Genomic DNA, 24,386 nt, shown 5'->3' with positions numbered 1-24,386 from the left:
TCACAAAAAAACAAGATAACTCAAAATCGCATGTAATAAAATGAAAAAACAAAATGAAATCGCATGTTAAACTACTTATATACTGATGCATATAAAATCCCATGTTTACATACTAAATCGCATGATTGTATGATATAAACTCATGTGTATTAAATCGCATGTTTCTCGTATAAAATCGCATGTACAGCTAAAAAATTTAATCTTCCTCATCTGAAACCTCCTCCCACTCATCTTCTTCACTGCCATTATCACTACCTCCACTGTAATCTTCAAACTCATCTTCCTCTTCATCGTCTTCGACCTCGTTGGCTTTGTTCCTGGGATCATTTTCCATCTGGACTCCCTTCATCTTCTTTTGTTGTTTGCCTTTCAGTATCTCGTAAGTCCGAATATCATGACCTTTTTCGTTGCATACACTACATGTCCTTGACCTTTTTCCTTTGCGGCTGATCATTTGTTCCTTCTTCGATTTAATCCTTTAATGCGAGCCACGTCCTTTGTTTCTTATACCAGCCGGCACACGGATAGTAGGAGGTGCATTAGTTACTGGTTGTTGGTAACCAATTAACTTTGAAAACCGGTCAAACTTTGGATCAAGCTGCTTGGTTATACGACTCTGATCAACTTTTTCTTTAATCTGCTTCATTTGATCCCTGACTAAAACAAGTTGATCAAGGTCGGAAATCAAATTGCTAACCAAATACTCCCCTGTGTAAATTATTTTGCGAGCAGTCTGTTTAACCTTGTGTTGCTCATCATTATTGTCACACCCCCAAAATTACCACCTAGGGAGTGTCCCTGCTAGGCGTGTGACGACTAGCAATGAGCCACCAATTACATTGAAACACAAGTTTGAAATAAAACTTCATTATTTAAAGATACTGAAATCCCAACATAAGTTATTCAAAAACCATAAGTTTAGCGGAAGCGTTAATGTATCGTAATATAAATGTTATCCAATCAATCATAGTAAATAAATGTCTAATAATAAATCCATCAAGCAACCATGACCACTCGCGCCCTCCAGCCAGCAAGTTCCTGCTTTCCAAGTACCTAAGGACCTGCGAGCATGTAACACGTGTATCAGACAAAGCTGGCGAGTTCACAGTTTTAGAAAACGTTTGATTACCCGTTGTATATAAAATAGTTCAATACCCAATGCAAGTAATATTGTTAATATCTCATTTCCAAACACGGACGGCTCCTGAAATACATGACTGCCCTTCCCACGTACTCCTATCTAGTACTGGGCCAGACTGGGTCATTAGTTCACCTCCGTCCTCTACAGGCACGGGGTGAGGGTGCCAAACCTAAGTAGCGCTACTAACTAATACCCGATAAGGGACTTACAAACGATGATAGGTGAGAATATTAACCAATATACCCGTTTTTACCCAAAGACTTATCCCCCCACGGGATACCCACTGACTGTCCCCAACCACTGGGACGCATGCTCGAATGTAGTGAACTCACCTGGGATTGCTCGGTAGAATTAATTACTCTTTTAACAACAGTGATTTACCAAGCCCTATGATAGTTACACATAACAGTCAGTTTGCATACAAGCACAACACGTATCATTTCTCATTTAATCATTCGACACATTAGTCATCTTTCGATTCACAGTTATCATTCGACAACAACAGTTATGTTTCGGTACACTCATCTTTCGAACACAACGGATATGTTTCGATACACTCATCTTTCGATCATAATATATATATGTTTCGGTACACTCATCTTTCGATCACAACAGATATGTTTCGAACCAACTGCTATGTTTCGAACCAAGTGCTATGTTTCGAACCAAGTGTCATGTTTCGAACCAAATGTCATGTTTCGAACGTGCCAGTTATCCTTCGACTACCACAGTTATCTTTCGGTTACACTTAACAATTAACAATCAATTACAGCATCTTTCGGTTACAGAAACCCTAATCATACGATCCAGCAATCACGTTTTGTGTTTTCACCAGGAGTCAGTCTGTGAACGTGTGTGAATGAGTGCATACTTGTGCTCTAATGTACGATGTAATGTTCAAACAGATCATGATAACCGAACAACAATAATCAATAGCCTATCCGATTGGCTAGAATACAACCGATTAACCCTAGTCCGGTTCTACAACGACCCGAACCCATTCACCAAATTAACCCTAATCGATTGAAACAAGAACGTGGAACAATAACATCAATCAACATTATATCACAGAAATCGTCAATCAATCACCTACCTGTTAAACCCTAGTTCCATGCATGAACTATCTATCAAACAAAATCATGTAATTGAGAGCATCACATAGGAACAATATGCAAAGGATTATACTAACCGAATGATGGATGAGAATATGATGATGAACACAATAGGAGGTTCCTGATTTCTGCCGTCGCCCAAAAGGTTTCTAGGGTTTGGAATTGTTTGATTGACTCTATGCCTTCTACGTAACTGCTGTTTAATATAGGTGGGGGTTTGGGCCGGTAACAAGTTGGGCCGAAAGTTAAGGCCTCACATCGAAGGATTGGGTCTTGGCTCGAAGGATCCTTCTTAGTCCGAAGGATTGTCGAAGGGTCCTATCCTGGGTCGAAGGATAGATCTTGGGTCGAAGGTTATGTTTCGTGATCCTTCGAAGGCTGGATCTTTCGGTTATATGATCCTTCGAAGGTTGGACCTTTCGGTCGAAGGATCTTTGGTTGAAAGATGTCTTAGCAAAATCCAGTATTCCAATACGTTACTCATTAACAAGTACAGGTTTGCAACATATACTCACTAACACACTGATCTAGGATATGTAAATACAACAAAGGAGTCGGGGAATAGGATAATACTAACCTCAAGAAGTCGGGTTGTCACATCATCCCCAACTTGAAAGAAATTTCGTCCCGAAATTTGGCAAGCAGGTACAAGAGAGTGAAGTGACAATTCAAGATTGTTGCGGATTTTCCTCAGGTGTTACATCATCCCCAACTTGAAGGGGAATCTCGTCCCGAGATTCACTAGTTTTGCTTGACTCTGCCTTGTCTTTGGGAAAGAGGTGAGGGTACTTTAGTTTCATCTGATCCTCGCGTTCCCACGTGAACTCCGGTCCACGCCTTGAATTCCAACGGACCCTAACAATCGGAATTCGACTGTGTTTACGGACCTTGACCTCCCGATCCATGATTTCAATAGGCTCTTCAACAAACTGCAGCTTGTCATCCAACTTGAGCTCTTGAAATGGCACAACCAGTGTCTCATCAACCAGACACTTCTTTAGTTGCGAAACGTGAAAGACATTGTGAACATTACCTAATTCCGCAGGTAACTCGAGTCTGTAAGCGACTTTACCGATCCGCTCAAGAATTTTGAATGGCCCAATGTAACGTGGATTAAGCTTGCCACGCTTTCCAAAGCGTACAACGCCCTTCCACGGTGAAACTTTCAACATAACCCGATCATTAACTTCGAACTCTAAAGGCTTTCTACGCTTGTTAGCATAACTTTTCTGACGATCACGCGCTGCTGCCATACGATCCCTTATCCGAGCTATATTTTGCGAAGTTTCCAGAATGAGTTCAGGACCTGTGAGTTGACTGTCACCTACTTCCGCCCAACAGAGAGGAGAACGACATTTCCGCCCATACAATGCTTCGAACGGAGCTGCCTGAATATTTGTGTGGTAGCTGTTGTTGTAGGAGAACTCTATTAACGGCAAGTGTCTTTCCCATCCCTTCCCAAAATCGATCACACATGCCCGCAGCATGTCTTCAAGTGTCTGAATAGTGCGCTCACTCTGACCATCCGTCTGTGGGTGGTAAGCGGTGCTCATATCAAGTTTCGAACCGAACAATTTGTGCATAGACTGCCATAATTCAGAAGTAAAGCGTGGATCTCGATCTGAGATGATAGAAGTTGGCACTCCGTGTCGAGCAACTACCTCCTTAAGATATACCGCTGCAAGCTGCGAAAACTTATCTGTTTCCTTGATTGCTAGAAAATGTGCCGATTTCGTGAGTCGATCAACAATCACCCATATAGTGTCGTTTCCAGCCTGAGTTCTTGGTAATCCAGTAACGAAATCCATAGCGATCTGTTCCCATTTCCACTTAGGTATTTCTGGCTGCTGTAGTAGACCCGAAGGCTTCTGGTGTTCCGCTTTAACTCTAGCACAAGTTAAGCATTTACTCACGTACGTGGCTATGAGGGCTTTCATGTTCGGCCACCAATACATAACCTTAAGATCATGATACATCTTGTCCGATCCCGGGTGGATAGAATATCGTGACTTGTGTGCTTCATCCATTACAAGTTCTCTAAGATCACCAAACAGAGGAACCCATACTCTTCCCATGATGTAGTAGATGCCGTCAGATCTCTGTTCAAACTGTTTTTCCATACCGCGCAAACCCTCAGTTTTAATGTTCTCTTCCTTCAATGCCTCAGTCTGGGCCGTACGAATCCTATCAGGAAGGCTGGAATGGATAGTGAGCTGTAATGCGCGAACGCGTTTAGGTTTCGTTTCTTTGCGGCTAAGTGCATCCGCCACAACGTTAGCTTTACCTGGGTGATATTTGATGGCACACTCGTAATCATTAAACAATTCCACCCAACGACGCTGTCGCATATTCAATTCTCTTTGGTCGAAGATATGCTGAAGGCTCTTGTGGTCGGTGTAGATTGTGCATTTCGTACCGTATAAATAGTGCCTCCAAATCTTTAGCGCAAACACTACTGCTCCTAACTCCAAGTCATGTGTCGTGTAGTTCCTCTCGTGAACCTTCAACTGTCGAGAAGCGTAAGCTATCACTTTCTCGCATTGCATCAACACGCAACCGAGACCCTGAATCGAAGCATCACAATAAACTACAAAATCCTCAGTGCCATCCGGTAGAGATAAGATTGGTGCGCTGCATAACCTTTGTTTCAAAAGCTGGAAAGCATCCTCCTGTTTCGTCCCCCAAGAGTAAACTACTTTCTTCTGTGTTAACGAGGTGAGTGGCTGTGCAATCTTTGAGAAGTTCTGAATGAAACGGCGATAATACCCTGCTAGACCGAGAAATTGCCGCACCTCCGAAGGGTTCTTTGGTGCCGCCCAATTTCTAATGGCGTCAACTTTGGCAGGATCCACATGTATGCCTACCTCATTGACTATATGCCCCAGAAAATGTACCTCCAGTATCCAAAAATCACACTTAGAAAACTTTGCGTACAACTGCTCCCTCCTCAGGAGTTCTAGGATAAGGCGTAGGTGCCGCTCGTGATCCTCCTTGTTCTTGGAGTAAATTAGAATGTCGTCAATAAAAACGATAACGAAGTCGTCAAGGTATGGCTTGCACACGCGGTTCATGAGGTCCATGAAAACCGCTGGTGCGTTGGTTAACCCGAATGGCATAACCAAGAACTCATAGTGACCGTATCGCGTCCGAAACGCGGTTTTGGGAACGTCTTCCTCTCTGACTCGCACTTGATGATAACCAGACCTTAAGTCGATCTTAGAGTAAAAGCTCGACCCTTGTAACTGGTCAAACAGGTCGTCAATACGAGGCAAAGGATAACGGTTTTTGATCGTCATCTTGTTGAGCTCGCGATAATCTATACACATTCGTAAGGACCCGTCCTTCTTCTTCACAAATAAGACTGGGGCTCCCCAGGGGGAAGAGCTAGGTCGGATGAAACCCCTATCCAACAGCTCTTGGAGTTGGTTTGATAATTCCTGCAGTTCTCCTGGCGCAAGACGATAAGGAGCACGAGCAACTGGGGCTGCCGCTGGGGCGAGGTCAATCTGGAATTCCACCTGACGATGTGGAGGTAAACCAGGAAGTTCCTCAGGAAATACGTCAGGATATTCCCGAACAACTGGAAGATCCTCGATCTTCCTTTCATCAGGCGATGAATCGGTAACAAGAGCTAATATAGCAGGATAGCCCTTACGCAAATACTTCTGAGCCTTCATTGCCGAAACCATGCTAACTGGGGTCCCGCTGCGATGACCTTGAACTGATAGAAATTCCCCACTGGGAAGGGGAACACGTATGATCTTCTCCTTGCAGAGAATCTCTGCTTGATACTTGGACAACCAGTCCATACCAACGATCACGTCGAAGCTTCCAAGAGTAATAGGAATCAAGTCAATGTCGAAAACATGACCCAGAAGATCGATTTTACACCCAAATAGAACATGCGTAGCTTCGATTGTTTTACCATTTGCGATTTCTACTATGTGTTTCATTACAAGAAGTGTAGGACTTAACCCTAATTGGGAGCTAAACTCTAAAGACACGTAACTCCAGTCGGCACCAGAATCAAATAAAATAGAAGCAATAACACCGTTTACTGAAAACGTACCAGTAACCACGTTGCCGTCGTTCCGCGCTTCCCCAGCTCCCAGCACAAACCCGCGCCCACGCGCAACATTACCCCCGTTGTTCCCTGCATTGTTATTCCCGTTACCACCCCCTGTGTTCTGTCTCAGCTGTGGGCAGTCTCGCTTGAAGTGCCCCTCGGCCCCACACTGATAACACCCTTTCTGATTACCCTGAGTTTGCTGAGGCTGTTGCCTACCCGCCTGCTGCGCTGGCTGCTGCTGAGCTGGAAGTGTGGTCCTACAATCCCTGGCCTTGTGCCCCGGTCGATTACACCGATAACAAACTCGAGTATGTTGGTGCAGTCATCTGTCGTCTTCGTCTTTTGTCGAGTCTCGGTCATGATGCGGATCCGATCAGGCATGACATCACGAGTAACATCACTAGGTGACATCACAAGTGATGTCATGATGCAAGAAATAAATGTGGCCGTTTACATCATGTGACATATAATATGAATTACATCAAAGCTTCATAAACGACAAAGTCATTTTAGAAGTCAAAGTTCATGATTTCCATTTGTGTTGATTGGACCAAGTGGAGGTCCAATGAGACATCACCACTAGGAGATCCAATGAGATGTTGAGTATGAAAGGTCCAATCAAGAGTTCACAAGAAGGGTTCATGATAGTCAAACATTACGGATCGCTTTTATGGAAGTAGTTGGAATCGCTTATACGACAAATCTGTGGATCGCTTTTAAGGTTGTTGTTTGAATCGCCTTTATGTCAATGTATTTCGAGCGGTCCTAGAGTAGTATAAATAGGCTACTTTGTCATTTCATTTGTAACGACTTTCAGATCTGATACCGAGGTATTGCCGGTTTTTCCTTGTAATCGAAACGTTGTAAAATCAATATACAAGAGGATTAAAGTGTGATACAAGCTGTGTACACGTCCGTTTCCTTGTTTCCGCCTCTGAAACGGATTTGAGCTCTTCCGAACGACTCGTTCAGGTCGGAGATAGATCCTACAATTGGTATCAGAGCCAAGGAGGAGGAGATCTCGCATATACAGCTCGTTTTCATCACTTTTTCTGCTTCTACACCATTCTGTTTTGAAAAAACGCAACTTTTTACGGTCGAAATCGCTTCAAATTTACATATTGTGTGCGTAATCATGTTTTAACTAAACTTTGAGATTTTCAGATCTAAAATCGGCTTAAAATTGATTAAAATTGAAATTTTGTTCGAAAATGGTTCGTGTTTTGCTGATGTCATCATTCTGAACCGCTCGAAAATACATCGTGAACCGCTCTTTGGACACCTCTGAACCGCTCATAGACACTATTGTGGACCGCTCATAAAACATGCTTTGAACCGCTCATAGGACAGTTCATGTCGGACCGCTTATTTGACAATTGAGAACCGCCGATATGACCGACCGCTTTTATGACATTTCTGAACCGTTTATAAGACATTATCTGACTCATCTGACTCGCTTTTTGTGATACTTGAGATCCGCGTTTAGTGCAAATTGTCCGCTCCGTTTTTTGAGGAAAATTGAAACTTATCACAACACAGTTTAAAATCTTCATCATTTAAAAAAAGGGACTTTGAAGTGTGTGAACTGTGTGATAAATTGCATGTGATATTTGGTCAGATTTGTTGAACAACTTAAAAATTTTGTCCGAGGAATTTCACGAAGTATCATCTGATTTTTGAAACATGGAAGAGAACTTTTACAATGCTCTTGCTACACCGGATGATACAGTTTCAGCTGCGTTATTGAAGAAATTATTTGATACGTTTGTGGCTTTTGAAGATGAAACAACAACGCAGACAATTGATCGATATTGTCATCTGGTATTGAAAATGGATAAACTGAATATTAAGAAAGAGGATGATGAGTGGATTGATAAGCTAGCTGAGGCTTTACCCCAACAGAAGTGGGGAACTTATCTGTTGATTGTAAAACAAATGAGGAAGTCTCAAGTTATGAATCTGGCACAGTTTATTCAGGAAATTGAAAAGCATGAGTTGGATATCCATGAAAAAGAAAAAGTTGAAGAAAGTTCAACAAAGGAAGCTGAAGGACAGAAAACTGAGAAAGAATCTGTGAAGAATGACTCTTCAAGTTCTGCATCAGTGTGTTTCAAATGTGACAACTTGAAGACCGACAATGACAAACTTGTCAAAGATGCGGAAAGTTCGGCATTGGAGATCAAGAAGTTGAGAAATGAGAAACAGACTGATGATAAACAGATTCGTATTCTGAAGGAAAATAGTGAGAAGTTGAAAATTGAAAATGACAAACTGTTGGATGGTTTGAACAGTTTGACATTTGAAAACAAGAATTTAAAAGAAAATGTAAAGGTTTTTGAAAACGAACAGAAATCATCAGAAAATGAAGATTTCTGGATAAAATTGGAAAACAAAAATCTGAAAGCAAATGAATCAAAGCTTCAGGAACAGATAAAAGTTTTGATGAATGAAAAGTCTGTTCTTGAAATTTTGAAAAATGAAAATGAAAATTCAATCAAGTCTCATCTTGAGAGAATATCTAAGCTTGAGGAAGAAGCTAAGAATTCGAGGATCAAGATAGATGAACTTGAAAAGAAGTTGATCGGTTTTGTGACTTCACCTGACAAGATAAATATTCCTTGTCCAAAACCAATCAACTCAGTTCCAATAAGTGACGATGTCACAAACTTTGACTCTGTCAAAGTTGAAGATTGTGATGTAAAATCTGATGATGAACATGTTAAAATTGAAAAACAAAAATTGTTTTTAAATTTAAAAGAAAAATTTCAGAAAACTGTTCTACAATCGACTGAAAAAGGTGAATGTTCTAAACAGAAACCTTTGAAGAAGAAAGTGGAACAGAAACAAAAAGATAATAAAAGTTCATCAGATCGATCATCCAATCAAAAGAAAAAATTACAAAAAGTAAAAAATGAAAATTCAAAAATTGTTGGTAATAAGTGGTGCAGGTCGGACCACAGTGCTCAAAAGACAAAATCAGCAAACTTGAGGAAAGAATATCACCAAGCCAGACAATGCTATGATCTGAGCATTTGGTGTGAAGGTGGTATACGGTACGATAACAGAGTGTGTTACAGCTGCGGATATCACGGACACATTGCTGTTAACTGCCAGTATTGGAATTATGAGACCAGAAGGTGCTTTAATTGCAACATCAAAGGTCACATTGCCAGAGAATGCCCAAGGAAATCGAATGACAGATTGAGGGTTAATTCTCAGAAATTGGAAAAGATTCCAGTCAAAGTCAAGCCCCAGGAACAGAAGGTTCTAAAACCTAAAGTTCAAGAACAGAAAATTCAAGAAAAGAAAGTCAAGCTTTCACAGGGGCAGAAAGACAGACTGAGGAAGAAAAGAAAGAAAGCGAGAGAGTATCTCGAGAAGATTTTGTCCTCGGGTTCACGGGATAAACAGAATAATAGTTCTGATGAATCTACTTCCTCAGTTGCAAAGACAAGCAAAAAGAATTCATCAGATACAAATTTGGGGACAAAAGAGGAGAAGAAAAAGAAGAAAGTGAAGTTTTCACTTCCTGGCGATGAATCTGTTTCTTCGGAAACAAAGGAGCCACATGTTGGCGATGAATCTGACAGGTCAAAGTCAGACAAGCCACCTGCAGGCAATGATTCTGGTTCGTTAAAACCAGAGGAGCCATTGGTTGAGGTAAACAAGGAGAATTCAGGTTTAACAATGGATGATGCAAATTTTCCACCATTGTTGAACAAGAATTCGAAATCACCCAAGGACCGTCAGGCTTGGGTGAATCTGTTTAAATGAAAAACCTGACTTGCCGGAGATCCCAAGTTTATATCGTGGATCAGGAATCGGCATCTTTCATGTTAATTAGGATGATTGGAAAGTGTTTGTAATTGTTAAAATTTTACAGGTAAGAGGACTACGCCGGAGCTTCCAGGTTGGTAAGTGCGAAGCAGGAATCGGCATCCTGATTGGTAAAATGGTGATGTAGACGTAACATTCCTACAAGTGGTATTGTGTGCTTTTACAAGTGGTTATTTTTACAATTGGTTTAGATATCGCTTGATTGCAAATGGTAAATCAGGGACATTAAGTTGTACTTGATTTACTACATATGGGTAAAAGATAGACAAGATGATGAACCACATCCCCGTACTTAAAAATGATAAACCTACAAGTGGTTTTTAATCAACCAAACTTATTTTCCGGAAAAATCATTTTGATTAAAACAAACTTTAGTGTTTTGAAATCTAAATGAGAAAATAGTTTGTTGATAGGGGGAGTTCTGATTGTTTATGCCAAGTGAATGGCGAATTGATGCGATTTAATATCGGTTGTCATGTTTCTGTTTAGTTTGTTTTCAATTTTCGTTAATGTGTTTGCATTTTAGGGGGAGTAGAAAATTTCTGAAAAATCCAAAAACATTAGAAAATTTGAAAAAGACAAAAACATGATAAAATCCAAAAATGAGTTTGTTGTGAAAAAGAGGAAATGATAGTACATCAGCGGACTATCACAACATGCTAAAGAATTGGAAAGATTAAAAGTGTTAAACAATCTTACTGTGGATATGTCAGTAGATTTTTGCACATTTAATAAACTGTGACGAGATATAAACCTAAATTTCAAACTTGCTTGTTCGGTGGGTTAACACAAACTTGGATATATAGGTAACCCCTGAAATCTTGTTTGAAAGGTCCCTTATTCTGAGATACTAGGTCTTTATGCTCAGTGATATCTGGGGTATTATCCCGGGACTTCTGCTGTATGGAAGTACTGACCTAGTCCCCGGATAATACTTTCTGCAAATGCTTGAAAAAGCGCCGCCCTCAGCAAATCGATGAAACAATAAAATTGATAGTCATTGCTGTTGTAAAAAAGATCCTCTAAAGGGGACCCACCAAAAGTCGAGCCGTCATCTCTCTGCTGAACGGAAGTTCTGACCTGAGCTCTCACGGTTTCGCATCTAACCCCTTACAGATATCAGCTGTGGTATACTCACCTGTAAGACTGAATATTGGGATCTGGATACGGGAGTATATTCAAGTAGTGGGACACACGGATAAGTTTAAGTACTTAAAACATTAATATCGTATCTCGGATCAGTTGAACTTTGTGTGAAAATTTAAGTGGACCAGTATACTGACAATCTAGGTAAATTGTTTAGAACTTAAAATGAAATGAAGCTTAACGGTGTTGATGATTTGTCTCATAAGCTGATATGATCCTCTTACACAAACTCACAAAAATAATGTTTGTAAATATTTCTTTACTGCATTTTATTTCTCTTATGTCAAAAATCCAAAAAGATTTTCAGTGTGTTTTAGCATAAATTTTTGAAAAATTCAAAAAGATTTTCGACAACTGGTGTTGGAGAGCTAATTTTCAAAATTCCGGGTGCTAAACATGACGAACAGATGGTTTGGGAGAGTGTGTTGGTTTTTGAAAACAAAAATGATATATCTTCAAGTGGTTCTTCAAATTGTAAAATCAATTTTTGTTTGTGTGCTGTCTGCGAATGATTCATTAGATTTTTACATGTTATCATCAGAAAATTTATTTTTGGGTAGAGGATGTGCAGGTTTCAAAGAGATAGAGATCCAGGTTCCGATACCTGAAGGATTTGAGAGTTCAATAAGCCAGACTGCGATCCCAGCATATCGTGTGAGAAGAGTCTGTTGATGATGATGTAAAGAGAAGAGAAAGATTTGAGGATGCTTTCACTGATAAAGACTGAAGTCGTTGAAGACTCGACACTTTAGACTCGTCAACATCTGAGGGGGAGTCTGTTGGTGCAGTCATCTGTCGTCTTCGTCTTTTGTCGAGTCTCGGTCATGATGCGGATCCGATCAGGCATGACATCACGAGTAACATCACTAGGTGACATCACAAGTGATGTCATGATGCAAGAAATAAATGTGGCCGTTTACATCATGTGACATATAATATGAATTACATCAAAGCTTCATAAACGACAAAGTCATTTTAGAAGTCAAAGTTCATGATTTCCATTTGTGTTGATTGGACCAAGTGGAGGTCCAATGAGACATCACCACTAGGAGATCCAATGAGATGTTGAGTATGAAAGGTCCAATCAAGAGTTCACAAGAAGGGTTCATGATAGTCAAACATTACGGATCGCTTTTATGGAAGTAGTTGGAATCGCTTATACGACAAATCTGTGGATCGCTTTTAAGGTTGTTGTTTGAATCGCCTTTATGTCAATGTATTTCGAGCGGTCCTAGAGTAGTATAAATAGGCTACTTTGTCATTTCATTTGTAACGACTTTCAGATCTGATACCGAGGTATTGCCGGTTTTTCCTTGTAATCGAAACGTTGTAAAATCAATATACAAGAGGATTAAAGTGTGATACAAGCTGTGTACACGTCCGTTTCCTTGTTTCCGCCTCTGAAACGGATTTGAGCTCTTCCGAACGACTCGTTCAGGTCGGAGATAGATCCTACAGAGTACACTGCCCCTTGTGATGAAGATCACACTTGCTGCACAAGGGTAGCTTCCCCGCATATGATCCCTGCCCTGATCTGTTACTCGAGTTCTGATTTACTGATGCTGTCTGGCTGAAACTGCGGGTGCTGCCAGTATCCGTCTTCTTCTGAGGCTGTGTAGAGTTGGACCCCTTGTCCGTATCGTTCCACTTACGTTTGCCATCTGCAGCAGATGCAGTGGAAGTAGTGGCAGCTGTGGTAGTGCTAGAAATACGAGGTGGCAATGAGTCGCTCTCCACCTCCTGGTCAACGATTTTATGTGCCAATCTAACAATCTGGGTTAGGTTATTGAGGTTCGCTGCTGTAACTAAACCCTTCACCCGTGGAGGTAACCCCTTAATAAACAACTCGATTCTTCGGGGCATGGGTCGGGACAAGTTCGGACACAAATCAGCTAACTCATACGACCGCTTCACATACGCCTCAATTTCAGACCCCACCATTGTCAGATGATAGTACTCATTCTCTAACTTCGCTATTTCATCTCGAGGACAGTATTCCTCTCTCATCAGTTCTTTAAAATCATCCCACGTAGTGGCGTTCGCCGCCTCAATACCTAGCAGTTGGACCTGGGCATTCCACCAGGTCAAGGCACCATCCTGAAGCGTGCCTGCTGCAAACTTTACCCTATCCCCAACTGGGCAGTTACATATCGCAAACACTGACTCCGCCTTTTCGAACCAGCGTATAAGTCCTACAGCCCCTTCAGTGCCACTGAAGGTCTGTGGCTTGCAATCCATGAAAGTTTTAAAAGTGCAGACCGGTGGGTGAGGCTGGTTTTGTGGCGCCGGCTGACCTATTAACGAAAGAAAATAAACCAACAAGTAAGACTCAAGTTCACGATTCAAAGGGAAGAATGTCTGGTACATGTCATACCAGCCTGATAAGCTGCCAAGGCTGCAGCCACCTGGGCGTTGAGTAATGCCTCTAGCTCAGCTTGAGTCATATGGATTTCGCCTTGTCCGCCACCGCGGCCTCCACCACGCCCATCGCGTCCACCACGACGACCTCCACCACGTCCGTTCATGATTCTATAAGTATGGGAAGAAGTAACAAATTAACAGACCATTTCAGGCGAATGTCAAGTATTGCTATAGTATTCACAGTTTTCGAGGTTCTAATACAACATTGACTAACAACGCGGGATTCCTTTTTCACACTAGTCGAGATTTACTGGGACTCACATGCACCTCACGTTGTTATTATGTGTGCACCCATAATAATAACCTGATTTGCATGCTTATCTCAGTTCCTCCCTACTCATGTTAGAAGGTTTCCCCTAATTCATACAGTACGACCGTCGATATCACAACATAGATCATGTAAACACAAGAAGAGTCCTACTCTTAAAAACACGTAGTATGGACAGGTAGCATAGTAATTCGTATTGTAATGGCATGTGTGTGTTCGAGTGTGATATCAATCATGAGTATGTACTAACTGTATTATACAATAGTAAACAAGAGACGAACCTTGCTGCCTGGAGCTGAGTGTCATGGTCCATGTCGTATCAGTATGTCGTATCAGTTCAGTTATAGTCTGGTTTTATAAAACATTTTTAAAACCAATTCACTATAACCAGTGGCTCTGATACCAAACTGTCACACCCCCAAAATTACCACCTAGGGAGTGTCCCTGCTAGGCGTGTGACGACTAGCAATGAGCCACCAATTACATTGAAACACAAGTTTGAAATAAAACTTCATTATTTAAAGATACTGAAATCCCAACATAAGTTATTCAAAAACCATAAGTTTAGCGGAAGCGTTAATGTATCGTAATATAAATGTTATCCAATCAATCATAGTAAATAAATGTCTAATAATAAATCCATCAAGCAACCATGACCACTCGCGCCCTCCAGCCAGCAAGTTCCTGCTTTCCAAGTACCTAAGGACCTGCGAGCATGTAACACGTGTATCAGACAAAGCTGGCGAGTTCACAGTTTTAGAAAACGTTTGATTACCCGTTGTATATAAAATAGTTCAATACCCAATGCAAGTAATATTGTTAATATCTCATTTCCAAACACGGACGGCTCCTGAAATACATGACTGCCCTTCCCACGTACTCCTATCTAGTACTGGGCCAGACTGGGTCATTAGTTCACCTCCGTCCTCTACAGGCACGGGGTGAGGGTGCCAAACCTAAGTAGCGCTACTAACTAATACCCGATAAGGGACTTACAAACGATGATAGGTGAGAATATTAACCAATATACCCGTTTTTACCCAAAGACTTATCCCCCCACGGGATACCCACTGACTGTCCCCAACCACTGGGACGCATGCTCGAATGTAGTGAACTCACCTGGGATTGCTCGGTAGAATTAATTACTCTTTTAACAACAGTGATTTACCAAGCCCTATGATAGTTACACATAACAGTCAGTTTGCATACAAGCACAACACGTATCATTTCTCATTTAATCATTCGACACATTAGTCATCTTTCGATTCACAGTTATCATTCGACAACAACAGTTATGTTTCGGTACACTCATCTTTCGAACACAACGGATATGTTTCGATACACTCATCTTTCGATCATAATATATATATGTTTCGGTACACTCATCTTTCGATCACAACAGATATGTTTCGAACCAACTGCTATGTTTCGAACCAAGTGCTATGTTTCGAACCAAGTGTCATGTTTCGAACCAAATGTCATGTTTCGAACGTGCCAGTTATCCTTCGACTACCACAGTTATCTTTCGGTTACACTTAACAATTAACAATCAATTACAGCATCTTTCGGTTACAGAAACCCTAATCATACGATCCAGCAATCACGTTTTGTGTTTTCACCAGGAGTCAGTCTGTGAACGTGTGTGAATGAGTGCATACTTGTGCTCTAATGTACGATGTAATGTTCAAACAGATCATGATAACCGAACAACAATAATCAATAGCCTATCCGATTGGCTAGAATACAACCGATTAACCCTAGTCCGGTTCTACAACGACCCGAACCCATTCACCAAATTAACCCTAATCGATTGAAACAAGAACGTGGAACAATAACATCAATCAACATTATATCACAGAAATCGTCAATCAATCACCTACCTGTTAAACCCTAGTTCCATGCATGAACTATCTATCAAACAAAATCATGTAATTGAGAGCATCACATAGGAACAATATGCAAAGGATTATACTAACCGAATGATGGATGAGAATATGATGATGAACACAACAGGAGGTTCCTGATTTCTGCCGTCGCCCAAAAGGTTTCTAGGGTTTGGAATTGTTCGATTGACTCTATGCCTTCTACGTAACTGCTGTTTAATATAGGTGGGGGTTTGGGCCGGTAACAAGTTGGGCCGAAAGTTAAGGCCTCACATCGAAGGATTGGGTCTTGGCTCGAAGGATCCTTCTTAATCCGAAGGATTGTCGAAGGGTCCTATCCTGGGTCGAAGGATAGATCTTGGGTCGAAGGTTATGTTTCGTGATCCTTCGAAGGCTGGATCTTTCGGTTATATGATCCTTCGAAGGTTGGACCTTTCGGTCGAAGGATCTTTGGTTGAAAGATGTCTTAGCAAAATCCAGTATTCCAATACGTTACTCATTAACAAGTACAGGTTTGCAACATATACTCACTAACACACTGATCTAGGATATGTAAATACAACAAAGGAGTCGGGGAATAGGATAATACTAACCTCAAGAAGTCGGGTTGTCACAATTATCATCCACCTTTACATCGAACGTGGCGTTTAATTTATTCAGAACCACATCCTTTGTCCATCTCTTCATAACATATTTGTTTGGTATTTCTTTAACACCAAACATCTTGAAAAGAAAATAGATGTGTATACATAGCAGCCCATACTGTTCAAAACGCAAACAGCTACACTGTGCAGTTACATCATTTTCAAGATTCTTGAACCACACCTAAGAAAACCAAAAAAAAAAAAAAAAATTTAAAATCGCATGTGTACATGAACAATTTCGCATGTCTAAAAAATCATTTTATTGAATTAGTTTAAAATCGCATGCGTTCATCAAAAATCGCATACGCAAAATCATGTTCTGTATGAAATTCGCATGTGGGTTTTCAAAATCGCATGTTTTAAATATATATGCTATATTACCTCTAACAGCCCATCTCCATAAGCTTTAAAGTCTTTCAACGATATCCTTATCTTTGGACCCTCGATTTTGGTGTCCATCGGCAGACATTCGGTAATAGTTCCACAAATCTCTGTTTGCTGATCAAAGAATATAGACCTGGTGTATATCTTAGCAACATCTTTTTCCAAAGTAGTTTTGCTCCAATCATCAGGCTCAGTATATCTTGAAATATGATCATTCTTTCTGTGATTGAACCTTTGGACATCCATTGCACCGTCAAAATGATTCATAAACTCTACAAGAGTGAGTTGTGAATTTGCCACCTGGCATAAAAAATGATTCTCGCTCTCTGATCTCGAAGTTGTTCGCATGAGTCCAGACATGGGCTCATGCCGGTAAAAAGCCGGAATCCACATGTATCTCATCGCAAACATATCATTAATCCATTTATTTTGTGTGAGATCGTACTCAATCATCACCAACTTCCACTGTCTCTCAAATTCTTCGGGCTCAATGGAATCAGTCCATACAATATTGCACATCCTCCTTTTAAAATCATCATCATTGCACAACTCGTGTCCAACCTATACCGATAAATGCTTTTTATATCAACCTATAACGAATCTATATTATAAAAAAATGCTAACGAAAGACAATATAGCATGTTACACCTTTTCTGCCACTTTTTTCATTATGTGCCACATGCACAATCTGTGTCTGCTGGTAGTAAAAACCTCCTCAATAGCCTGTTTCATCGCAGGGTCTTGGTCCGTCACTACAACCTTTGGCTGCCGTCCAAATGACTTTACGAATGAATTGAGAAGCTATTTATAAGAGTCAATGCTCTCCGATGCCAACAACCCAGCTCCAAGGGTTACATTTCGACAGTGGTTGTCAATCCCAGTGAACGGAACAAACACCATCTTATACCTAAAATTCCATAAAATTAAAGATTTAGTACACATGCGAAGTACACATTGTAAAATGCGAAATAGACAAAATATAACATGCGAAATATACAGTATAACATGCGATATATTCAACACCTAATCTTCAATGTATAATAACATGCGATATTGCAAGTTTAGGAAATCATATAACATGCGAAAAAAATTAAAAACCATTTTATGTAACACTTACTTGTTTGTCTTGAAATTGCATCGAACGATATCACATCCCTGAACTCCATAAAGTTACGCTTGCATAACCCATCGGCCCAGAACAAACCAGTTAACCATTTGTCCTCATCAACAGAATATTCAAACGAAAAATCAACTAAATACTGCTTTTTGTCGGTCAACCTATTGATCACCATGTCAGCGTCATATTCTCCTATATAGCTGTTAATTCGAGTCCTAAAGTTTTTGCAATCATCGACCGTGGCGCCAACATTCTCGAAACCACCGTAACGTTTCCTCATTATATGAAAAGCTTTGACAGGACCAAGGTTTAGAGTGCCTTATTCCCATATCATCTCCTCCTGGACATCTGACAATTGCCTGTACGCTGGCAGCATATGAATATCGTGTGGACATACAAACTTATGATTATGGCCATCAACAAATTTCTTTACTGTATATGATCTACCATCCACCATGCAAATCATAAGTTGAGCTTTGCACCCAGTTCTAATGATCCCCTGTTCCTTGATTTGAATGGCTCTTTTGACTTCGAATAAGCATCGTCAATACACAATGGCTTATGTCCCTCTTTAGAACAAACAAAATACTTAGTTTTGGTTATACCACCACTGTGTACTTCACCACCTTTCCGAGTAGAAAAACCAGCTAATTTAGCATATGTTTGGTAAAACACGTATGCTTGTTCGATAGAGGTAAATTGCATTCCAACCACAGGTGTAGCTGATGGTTCAACCTCCGGAGTGTAAAGCCTTTCATCTACATAAATCAAATAAAAAAAAGGAAAACACATGCGATTTATCGGACTCGTAACATGCGATATATTAAAAACTCCATAATTTCATCATAAAAATAACAACACGTGCGAATTGTTTGACTCATAACATGCAAAAATCACCATTTTGATAAATATGTTATACACATGCGATTTATGACATCATAACATGCGAAATCAACATTTAGAATAAACATCACATGCGAATTGCCAGACTCATAACATGCGAACTTATACAGATTGCTTTCATATCAATTATGCTCAACATTCAAACTTCAAATTAGTTACAAAAATGCAAAATCATTACTACGATTAAACAAAACACATCTACGAACAATTTAAGGATCTGAATTAACATAATTACCATTCGAACACTCATTAACACCACTTGTATTTGCATTTCGATTTGGATTTGCAGGTTCCGAATTTAAAACATCGTGAATCGTAACTCTTTGATACACAGATAATTGAAACTGATCACCGATCGATCGAGCTTCTTCAAAATCAACATCTGTGTTTCATCCGGTGCTGCTCCGTGGATCCATTGAAAAAAACAATTGAATCAAACCCTAACGCAGAAGAATGAAAACTGCAATTTGAGAATTATGAAAATTTTGAAATTGATTCGAATCATAATTATCGGGATATTAATGTAACGAACTTCTCGCTGATTGAATGAACAAACGAATTTGCCCTCAGCTGATTGAATGAACTGTCTGATTTAACCTTATGAGTGAAAAACGAATCAGGACACGTGTACGGCCAATAAACTCGTGTATCTAATGTACGATTAGGGGATTTGTGTCCTACACTTCCTCTACATACATACATACATACATACATACATACATACATACATACATACATACATACATACATACATACATACATACATACATACATACATACATACATACATACATACATACATACATACATACATACATACATACATACATACATACATACATACATACATACATACATACATACATACATACATACATACATACATACATACATACATACATACATACACACACACACACACACACACACACACACACACACACACACACACACACACACACACACACACACACACACACACACACACACACACACACACACACACACACACACACACACACACACACACACACACACACACACACACACACACACACACACACACACACACACACACACACAGGGCTCGGTTCAAATGAGAACCATCACGAATTGTGAGAACCGTGAGAACTTTTCTTCTCGCGCGAGTTGGGCTAATTTTCTTTTTGCACAAACGTAGATGAAAATATTATAAACACATCTGTAAAAAACGTAAAAGAAATTGTCGAGTCGGTAGTTTTGACTGATGTAATAAGTTTTTTTTACGCGCTGGTGTAAATTTTGTACAAAAACAAATATTTTTTTACGCCTTATGTAAATGTGGGTATGCGGCATTTTTTTTTGCTGAAACAAGTGATTTTTTATGACTTTTGAGAAACCTTTTGGATGACCCAGTTCTCACGGTTCTCACTTTACGCCCACTCGAAAGTTTTGGGCAAGCTCCGTCACTGCTCAACATAACGCCCTTTGGCGCCTCCCCACACCGCCCCGGAGGGCGTTATATAACCTGAAATAGGATGGGGGGTGAAAATTATAACTGGGTTATTGTTTTTGTTTCTCTCACACATATATATATACATACACATATATGTATAATTGAAAAGTATAACCCCACTACCCTCTCCCAAACACTCTTTTCTTCATTTTCTCACAATATTCAATTACATTTTAACTCTCATTATTACTGCATACTAAAAGCTAACTCAACTCTTACACAAACACCACTTATGACGTGACTACTACTAATGGTTTAAAAACAAACGTAGACATGATACATGGTAGATACGTTGGCAACAAAAAATACTTAAATAGAATAAGAAAAATATTTCAATAACATCAAATATTAAAATATCAAATATTAAAATGTCAGTTTAAATCCAAATAACTAACCGTATACACACACACACACAAACAAACAAACCACCATTCCTCTCATCTCCATCAACCTTTCTCTCTCTAAAACAAACAGTTTTAAAATTTTCCCGCCAACCGCCATTAAAGCACCCCATGAAACCCTCTCCACTCAAACTCAAACTCAAACTCACCACTATGAACAACACGCGATCTCTCTTTGCTCTCATCTCACTCATTTTCCTCTTCTTGTTATCCTTTAACGGCGCCTCCCTCAGGATTCCCTCACTCTCTCCGCCGCAAAAACTCGCCGGAGATCCTTTCTACTCGCCGGAATCACGCTTTTACAATCCGCATCTGCGTAAATCTCCCACTTCCGAAAACTCGCCGGAAAAACTCGCCGGAGATCCGTTCTATTCGCCAGAATCTCCGTTTTATAATCCGATTCTTCGTAAATCTCTCAGTTACCACATCGAATCGGAAAACTCTCCGGAAAACCGAAACAAAAAGCTCCTGAAGATGTTATCCGGCTTCGGATCGTCACGGCGAGACGATTTTCCGGCAAGAGTGAACGAATTCTTCCACAAGAAAAACGAAACATCTAGTTGCAAGATCCGGTTCTTCATGACGTGGATATCTTCATCAAACTCGTTCAACAAACGCTCAATTCAGTCGATCGAATCGGTATTCAAATCGCACCCAAACGCGTGTCTATTAATCATCTCGAACTCGCTGGATTCGATCAAAGGACGACAGATTCTTCAACCGTTTGTTGAAAAACGGTTTCGTGTGACGTCAATTGCTCCGGATTTTAGTTACCTATTCAAGAACACGATGGCGGAATCGTGGTTTTCGAAGCTGATTAGGGGTCAAGTTCAGGCCGGTAACGTTCCGTTAGGTCAGAACTTATCGAACCTTGTTAGGCTGTGTTTGTTGTACAAATACGGCGGCGTTTACATCGACGCGGATGTGATCGTGTTGAACCGATTCGACAAGGTGAAGAACGCGATCGGAGCACAAACGATCGATCCGAATTCCAAGAAATGGACAAGGTTGAATAATGCAGTCATGGTGTTCGACAAAATGCATCCCTTGGTTTATAAGTTTATTGAGGAGTTTGCGTTGACTTTTAATGGAAACAAATGGGGGCATAATGGTCCTTTCATGGTTTCCAGAGTGGTTTCTAGGCTGCAAGGGAGGCCAGGATACAAATTTACTGTTTTGCCCCCGCCCGCGTTTTACCCCGTGAGTTGGGTCAACGTTCGGGCTCTCTTTCGTGGGCCAAAAAACGAGACTGATTTGAGATGGTCAACGGGGGTGTTTGAGCAGATTAGGAACCATAGTTACACCCTTCATCTCTGGAACAAGCAAAGTAGAGGCTTTCGTGTTGAACAAGGGAGTGTTGTTAGCAAGATTTTCTTGGATACTTGTGTTTTTTGTAACGCGTCTCGAACCAACAGTACAATCTAGTTTGTTTGACTTACTTTGTGTTTTTAGCGATCGTTTGGGTTTGATCAAGAATTTGGTGTGAATGAGATGTAATTTGATTGATTCTTGAATCATACTATAAGTACCGACTGATTTTGGATTTTTTTTTTTTAAATTTTTTGTTCAAGCTTTAGTTCTTTATACTATGTGCTGCAATTTGTACAATGCTATTACGATAGTTTTACGTTTCATGACTACATGTACAAAAGCTACATAAAGAAGGGTTATTGGATTTTATCACCAGTAACTATTGGTTATTGGCCGCTGTCACCCTCAACTATCACTTTGACATCCGCCACCTCCAACTTAATACTTAGTGTGTTCTGTCACCATGTCGTTAACTGATCACTAACTTTTGATCATGTTACTATACTTTTGGAGGTGTCCTAAGATCCCTAAAACCTTCCTAAGATCCCTATGACACCCCCAAAAGTATAGTAACATAATCAAAAGTTAGTAATCAGTTAACGACGTGGTGACAGAACACACTAAGTGCTAAGTTGGGGGTGACATCGGCTAGTAGCCAATAGTTGAGGGTGATAAAATCCAATAATCCCATAAAGAAAGAACGACCAAGTGTTCACTCAAAGAGAACATGTTTGGTACACATGACATCTCTTAAACTGTTTTTACACTTCTTAAGATTTTCCCTATTTTTAGAATGGGTGGTATTATTAGCACACTTTAGATTATTAAATCGACACCTTCAATACGTATCGTATAGGCCTATACAATGCGTATTAAGTTGGTTCAAACTTTTAGGTTAGTCAAAAGCTGACAATGTCTCCCCAGGCCATCATAATACGCATCGTATAGAGTACGAGTAGCTTTCTATCACTCAAAAGTGACATAAAGTGATTGACGTAAGCCCTATACCATGCGTATAGAGCTATACGATCCGTATTGAATTCTGAATTCGCATTCTGCCTACCATATTTAAACGATGAAGAAGACGATGATATATATCGTCTTTGTTATATATTCACATTCGCTAACAAACATGTCTTGGTTCAACCACATTTTCGGCGAGTCGTCTGACACAAACACGAGCACGTTTATTCCAGAAAGTAGTGTGGTATATCATTTCTTTAACTTGTTATGTTTTTTTTGTTTAAGAAATACTTAGCACACCGTTTGTATTAGGAGGGATCTAATGTCCCTAATTCTTACGATGGGAGAGGAAATGATGATCACGCGGAGGAGGTCGTGTCCGGCTATCGTCCTCATCATAATGAATCATTGTTGCCAGACCTCAATGAGGTAAGTATATATATTTACTTTTTTCTATTCGGCGTTAAACTTACCATTACCTTTTACCCGTTGGTTTTTTAAGTCTGCTATGCCCCGCCAACCATTGTTACCAGATCTGAACGTGTCTAGCTATGATCAAGGTTATGGGTCTTCGTATTATGAAGCCGATTACGGTGCCTCGTACGGACAGGAAGAATATGACGATAACTTTTTCGTTAGTCGTGCCTCAGGAGTACAAGAAGACGTTGGTCAGCCTTTTTACGCTCAAGAGTCATTGGGTGACGAGCAACTCGCTTACTCTGAAGTTTCATACAAAACTGATCAAGTACGAATGATATATTTTTGTTAAATGTTCTATTTTTTCTGTTAAAAAAATATTATAAAACTGTTAATACAAAATACATTAAAAATTGTTATATTTTTTTTAAAATATTCGTTGAAGAGTTGAAGACACTCGTATTATACAAACGAGATTATTTCACCAAAATAGGCGTGAATCCCATAATTTGGTGAATGACTCTCAATCCGATTATTCAATTTTGCACGAAATTACGCCATCAAGTTAGAAGTGAAATCCACATCTTGATGGTAACTTTCCAATTCAAACTCTAGTGGACCCTCGTCAAAATGTCAGAATTAACTTTCTTGACCCGATGAGTACCAACCACACTTAGGGTACGAAATCGTCAAGTTAGGGGTGAAACCCGCATCTTGTCGACTAGTCCCATTCCTCGATTTTCAATCCCGCCAAAGTTTCGATTTTTCAATCGATTAGGGACGTGTAGTAACTGAAAGGGTAAAGTACCGTTAATCGCTTCTCGACGAGAGTATTTTACCTATAGGCCAAAGCATGTTTCCCTAATTTGAAAGG

The 24,386-nt window shown here is 40.1% G+C and overlaps 2 protein-coding genes across 2 annotated transcripts; one reads left to right on the top strand and one right to left on the bottom strand.

Moving 5' to 3' along the window:
- Positions 1–16,893: 16,893 nt before the first annotated feature.
- Positions 16,894–18,302, bottom strand: LOC110924886 (protein FAR1-RELATED SEQUENCE 5-like). Its single transcript, XM_035986312.1, has 4 exons — positions 18,004–18,302; positions 17,761–17,812; positions 17,617–17,685; positions 16,894–17,466 (listed from the first exon to the last, which is right to left on the bottom strand). The coding sequence occupies exons 1-4, from the start codon at positions 18,300–18,302 to the stop codon at positions 16,894–16,896; spliced, it is 993 nt and encodes a 330-aa protein (XP_035842205.1).
- A 2,553-nt stretch (positions 18,303–20,855) lies between these two features.
- LOC110925514 (lactosylceramide 4-alpha-galactosyltransferase) lies at positions 20,856–22,367 on the top strand. Its single transcript, XM_022169457.2, has one exon. It carries the CDS (start codon positions 20,933–20,935, stop codon positions 22,244–22,246), a length of 1,314 nt encoding a protein of 437 aa, XP_022025149.1. The 5' UTR covers positions 20,856–20,932; the 3' UTR covers positions 22,247–22,367.
- Positions 22,368–24,386: the final 2,019 nt, after the last annotated feature.

Source organism: Helianthus annuus, chromosome 17, assembly GCF_002127325.2.
Source record: "Helianthus annuus cultivar XRQ/B chromosome 17, HanXRQr2.0-SUNRISE, whole genome shotgun sequence".
Taxonomy (NCBI): Eukaryota; Viridiplantae; Streptophyta; class Magnoliopsida; order Asterales; family Asteraceae; genus Helianthus; species Helianthus annuus.
This window is presented reverse-complemented; position numbering and strand designations above follow the sequence as displayed.